The 6,090-nt window shown below is 52.6% G+C and overlaps 1 protein-coding gene across 1 annotated transcript; it reads right to left on the bottom strand.

Moving 5' to 3' along the window:
- Positions 1-3,962: 3,962 nt before the first annotated feature.
- Positions 3,963-4,196, bottom strand: UCRPA7_2760 (hypothetical protein; the record flags this gene model as incomplete). Its single annotated transcript, XM_007915330.1, has 1 exon — positions 3,963-4,196. The coding sequence occupies one exon, from the start codon at positions 4,194-4,196 to the stop codon at positions 3,963-3,965; it is 234 nt and encodes a 77-aa protein (XP_007913521.1).
- Positions 4,197-6,090: the final 1,894 nt, after the last annotated feature.

Below are 6,090 nucleotides of genomic sequence, written 5' to 3'. Positions count from 1 at the left end.
GGGGGGGGGGGGGGGGGGGGTTGCCACCAGTCTGACCCCAGGCTCCTCTTTCCTCGCTTCGTTCCTTCCGAATATCCTTTGACTCCGAGCTTCGTGGTAGGTAGTCGTTGTTTGTCTTTGTTTCCTTCCTTTCGTAGGATCAAGTCGAGTCTTGTATGTACAGACGGTACGGGGGGCCTCTTAGGGGGGAGAGAAGAAGTCGATTGTTAGCGGCGGGTAATTGTAATAGTAGGAGTTAGTAGTTGTGGTAGCGGTAGCATGTAGCATGCAGTATGTGTGTGTGTGTCTGCGTAGGAGTGTCAAGAGGGGACTTTGAAACAGGTCGTCGCCCCGACTGGCCGCTCGCGGAGATGTGGTTGGCCAAAAGGGGAGAGAGTACCTAGGTAAGACCTAAGATAGAGACTACCGGCACAGTACTGTACCTCGTGTACCTACTCACTCAAGAGTCGGACTGCAAGCGGTGGGTTGGCTTGGCTTGATGGTGGGCGGTTGTGGGGTGGGGAATGGTGTCGGACTACATGCCCCTACAGCACTATTCTGCACTATTCTGCAGTGTACAAGCAGTGTAGACCTGGTAGAACATGTGCCGCCGCTGGGCCGTCGGGGGCATGTCGATCAGAATAGCGCCCGCCCTCTCTCTTTCTCTCTTTCTCTTTCTCTTGATGTGTTACTCGATGTACATTACATTACATTACACTAGACTAGGGAGAGGGAGACTGGGGGGGTCGGGGGGTCGGGAAGGGGCAGCAGTAGGAGGAATGCTTCCATGCATGGAATTATTGTTATCGTCGTCGTCCTCGTCGTCGCCCGGCTGCGCTACAGTACCATGACGGCGTGCTGTATTTACGGGGTGCAGCTGCATGCATGCATGCATGCATCTATCTATCTATCTGTTCTATAGCATTGTATTGTCGCTATGTAAACTATATCTTTGTGTTTAGATACTTACCTAGGTACCGGTAGTCTATTATGCTCGAGGCATTCGAGGTACATACGTCCAGGACGGGTCAAAGAAATGGTCGGGTTAACGTTATGAATGGCACGGTGAGAAACGTCGGTGAAAGCGCCGCTCAACAAGTATCTAGGTATGTCTTCCTCCTACCCTACACTACCCAACCCTACACAACACTACACTGCACTGCAATGTACTGCATTGCACTACACATACAGTGCTGTACTGGCTGATGTCCCTTGGCTTCCTTTCTGGCTTTTCCTCGCTTGACACTCTTTTCTCTTTGGGGATTAGACTGGGGGTTGGGTACCGATATGATGGGTGGGTTCAAAAGGAGTCGTCGAGCGGTACGAGCACAGGAGGACCAACAAAGCCTGAAGAGGGGCCCTGGGGCCGCAGACACACAAAGAGAAAGAAAAGGGGACCTCGACGCTAACAAAAAAAGAGAGTAATAGAACAGAATGGGGGGGATGGGATGCCAATCTCCACCAAAAGAGGTGAAGGCTGCTCTACTCTACTAACGGCTTTCCGTTTTGTTTCCCTCGTCGTGTCGCTTGGTCGGTCGGGACTGATGCCGGCACCTAGCGTTTCCATCCTAGCTGACCCTCTACCGCTAGAGTACTTATTAGGAAACAAACATAATCAGTCTCCTCTAGGAACCTCCAAGTTATGATTCCGTTTCCGTGCTTCATACTATGAGTCTTCACCAAAGTGACGCTAGAGAAACTTGCCATCTCACAAAGACTTGCATTTTCCTCCTTCTTCTTCTTCTTCTTGTTTTGGGCATTGATTTCGACGACTTCGGCTGTTTCAAATTAGCGACCGTCGGCGCTAAGCCTAAAGCGTCCCAAGTCTCTACAAGGTCCCATTCCCGTGGGAAAACGACACTTCAGAATTCCCGCTTGGCTGGGAAAGGGGGCGCTCTCTCTCCCCCCCTCCTCTTCTGATAAGAAAAGCGAAATGTCAAAATGCTGCCATATTGTAACTACAAGAGGTGATAAGAAAAAGAAGCAAGCACTATCTCTTCGCGTGTCAATTGTCATAGTTATGATCCCACGCATCTCGATAGAAACTTGGGGGCTTATCATGCTACTCTACACTCTCTTCAAGCCATACCTAGAGACTACAAATCAAAATGACCAAGCCCTTAACACTGATCAGTGAACTGTGGCCCTAGCAAGCCCCTCACCAAACACCAAGCCTGCAGAGGGAAGATCGCCATCACAGCACGCAGGCACGCCAGATGATCAACAGGATACCGGTAGTGTGAACTGGCCGGAAGAGCCCGATGCCTCGTGCATGAGTCGCGTTACTACTCAGCTACTCTAACTGGACTTGACTATCTTAGCTTCTGGCGGGCCGCGATAACCTCCCGCAGCAGTGTACCGGTACTGTACTCTACTGTAACTCTAATAAGATTATTCTTAACATTGCCATAGTACATCGCGTGGATTTCCAGGGATTGCGAAACAATAACCCCCCCGCCGCTCGGGGCCTCTCGTTCACTGGGGCCGTTATATGAACTGTGACATAATACCATGCAATGGACCAGCTCTTCATTTTCATGATGCTTGCTAACATGCTTGATTCTGACAGGTCAAGGCTCCATCAAGACCTTTTTTTTATTACTCTTTTCACACAAAAACAAAAAAGCAATTCAGTCAGTCAGCAACCAAGCGGAAGTCTTTCTCTTTTCTGCTTGGACGGGTCTTCTTCTAGAAGCCCCACCTAGACGTTAGACGACGCCCCCAAACGTTGACTGGCGACCGGTAAAGGGCGCCCGGGACACACCCGACGATTTCTGACAGTTGAAACACCACATTGTCTATGCAAGATCTGAGACATGGAAAAAGCACGGCTTCCCTCAGTGTCTCTTCGTCTCTGTCTCTTTCTTCCGCTGTGTTTTCATGGGACCCTCGACGAGCATCACTCAGCAAGAGCCCCGCCGACAGCATGAGATTTCATGCGATATGGATTCCATGTGATTGTGATTGTGATGAGATTGATGTGACCTGAAGGCCCGATAAGGCAATTGCTCAACCATGCGGACGGATGGAAATTCGAATGTGGATGTGAAGACATACACACATTTCATCACCGATTTCTTCAACTGAATGCCTAGTCAGGTAGGTCCTACATGATAAGGTACCTAGGCATGCATGCCTCGCAACAGCCAGGCCATGTCACCACCATTCGAAAATCCTCCAAAGGTCGTGCTATTCTCCTGTGAATATCACGAGAACAGACATGACCACCTCCCCCTTCCACCCTCCAGTCAAGCCCCTTTCATACGCGCACTCGCAACGATCGACAACCACGTCAAATCCCATCCCCTCCCGCCGTACTTCTTTTCCAAAAAACCCCCTCAGCAAGCCCTGCACCTCCTCAAGCGGATGCTCCCTCCGCAGCTCCTCGCTCCACCCCGCGCTCACCACCCAGCTGAGGATCATGCTGAAGCCGCGCACGAAGTCGTCCGCGCTGCTCACACGGCCCAGGTGCGCCAGCACGTCCACCGTGACGTCGTCCAGCCCCAGCCCCAGGCCGAGATCCGAGTCCGGCGGCGAGCGTCTCGCGCACCCCAGTTCGGGTTCGCCCAGTCGCCCCACGCCGTCGTCTGCATCGACACGCGGAAGGGCGCGTCGAACGGGGAGCGACGCGAACGCCTCTTCGCGCATCTCCGAGATCCAGCCCGGGCTGGCGCTGTGCCACGTCGTGAAGGCGAGCGTGCCGCCCGGCTGGAGGAGACGGGCGCTCTCTAGATAGCGGTGGGGAGTCGGTCTTGTGGGAGGATAGGATGGCTCGTGGTGTGGTCGTCAAGGAAAAGGGGGCCAGACTCGCCTTGTAGAGCAGCCTTCGAGTCAGGCACAGTGTGGAACATGATATTGGCCACGACGTGCGTGAAGCTCTGCGCAGGCAGCCCGGTGTTCTTGGCCCCCCCTCAAAACGAAAAGCATCAGCAACATCCCTGGTAAGCCCATTACACCCCAAGACAGACAGACACACCTGCGCATCAATCACCCTCGCCTCCGTCCCAACCCACCCCCGCTCCCTCTCGATCCGCCTCTGCACAGACTCCACCAGCTTCTGCGAGGAGCCGCCGCACACGATCGTGCTCCTCTCCAGCACGTCCCGTCGCGCTGGACAGCAGGAAGGCCTCCCACTCGTCGGCGCCCGAGGAGAAGGACGCGGGGTAGTTCTTGAAGAGGTTGTGCAGGGCGGACTCGGTCTTCTTCTGGCTTGCCATTGTGGTGGTGTAGTCGCAGGATGTAGAGCGCTGATGACACCCGTGGGGTAGTAACAGTAGATAGAGAATAGAATGAGGATCAGATTAATGAGAATCAAGTGCTTAGCTTAGAATGCAATGAGGGTGATATTCTATACATCCTTCTTTAATATTATGTGATCCATCTTGAACAGACCCCTGAGACCCGATTTATATGCCCTCGACTGAGAGTTTCTGAGAAGTTTCTGTCCATGGAGGGCAAGATCAACGACGTACTCTCGCGCCTCCACCTACCATAGGCACTTTCAGCCAAAGCAGCTCAAACGCTCTCATCTAGCCTATGGGGTGTTGTAGAGACGAGGTCGTCCATCGGGCTGTCGGGAAGGGGGAGGCACGATGATCCGGTTGGGGGCATGCTGATGTACCGCAAGTCAGATGTCGATGGTATTCTTCAAATACTTATTTAAGGCTACCTAGGTGGTTATAGCAAGTCGTTTTCTGGATGAAAAGAAGAACCACCTCGCCTCGCTCATTTTTGTTCGATATGATATTCTCAATTTTAGAGGCTTATAATGGTGTCTACGAGTTGTGATTTTTCAGTTCTTCGAGTCTGACCAATCACATCAAAGAAGGTAGGTTCCTTCAAGAATGCTGAGTGCTATTCAGTCATCGGCACCACGGTTCAGTGAGCCAGGGGCAGCTTTTTTACAGCCCGTGCAGTGAATCAAGAACACTCGCTTTCTACCCCAGAAAATGACGATGGCAAGGGGGCGAAGATCGCAGTGGTGGCGTGGCGCACGGCAAAGACCAAGCAGGATACGATGAGTGGAGAGAAGGGGGGAGGGGGGCGACCGTTGAGATCTGACATTTGAATTGGGGACGGGGCCGCCGCGATCAGGGCACAAGCCGGCTTTTCAGCTGTACTATTGTAGATCATGTCCAGCTGGACAGGAAATCGAATCTCCGTGCATCTCAGCTTCCAGGCTGAAAGGGGTGAGCCCGCGTGCCGTGCTTGCGCTGACGGAAAAGCCGGTTTCTATATGCAGTGCCGTTGTTGGAAGCGAGGGGCGATGTGACCTCATCCGTCATTTGGAGAAGGGGACCGACAGCAGTACCAGTAGCACATCGCCAGCTTCAACTTGGACTTGGACTTGGACAAGCAGCAAGATTGAAGAGCAACCAGAGAGAGAGGGTGCATGTTCTATATGAATTGAATATCGACTCACCTAGATGGTCTAACACAAGCTCCATCTTGACCTTTCTTTTGAGAAATCCTCTCAATACACTGAGTATCATACTTCAAAGAGGCAACAAGACCAGGACATACTCACAGATCCCACAACCTCCTTTTCTTTCCCGGTTCTCCCTAAATTCAATTCGAGTTTAGAAGACACCACCACCACCACCACCAATCCTTCATTCCGGGGCAGCGACAGCTCGTTACCCGTTACCCGCACGGCGATCGACCCCAGCAGCGAGCCTGAACCTGAACCTAACTCGCATACGGCGTAGCCACTTCTGCTGGCTTCCAGGCTTGTTTGTTAGTTGATGCGCCTAGTCTCTTCTCAACCCAGCCCTCCGAGATTTGGCGTCTGCGGGTTGAGTACCGGCCAGCCTGGACAGGGACCACTTTCTTTGTTCCGTCCAATTTGATTGTTGTTGCGGCCCAAGAGCCAAAGCACCTCATTCGACCGTATTCTTGTTCTTGTTGTTTTCCTGCCCGCAATCGAACGATATCAAACCGCCCGGGGAATGAGAGAAGGGGCCACAACAAATAGAGGGAAATCAACACGACCGCCCTGGAGGGGGCTAGGCTGACATGACCTAGACCGCCCATACCGCCCATACCTCCCATTCTGGCCAAAAGTACTACATAAACAGACTACAGCATACAGAGAGACAGAGAGACAGAGAG

This window comes from Phaeoacremonium minimum, assembly GCF_000392275.1.
Source record: "Phaeoacremonium minimum UCRPA7 unplaced genomic scaffold PA7_03_scaffold_194, whole genome shotgun sequence".
Taxonomy (NCBI): Eukaryota; Fungi; Ascomycota; class Sordariomycetes; order Togniniales; family Togniniaceae; genus Phaeoacremonium; species Phaeoacremonium minimum.
The sequence above is the reverse complement of the archived record's forward strand: the minus strand, read 5'-3'. Positions and strand labels throughout refer to the sequence as shown.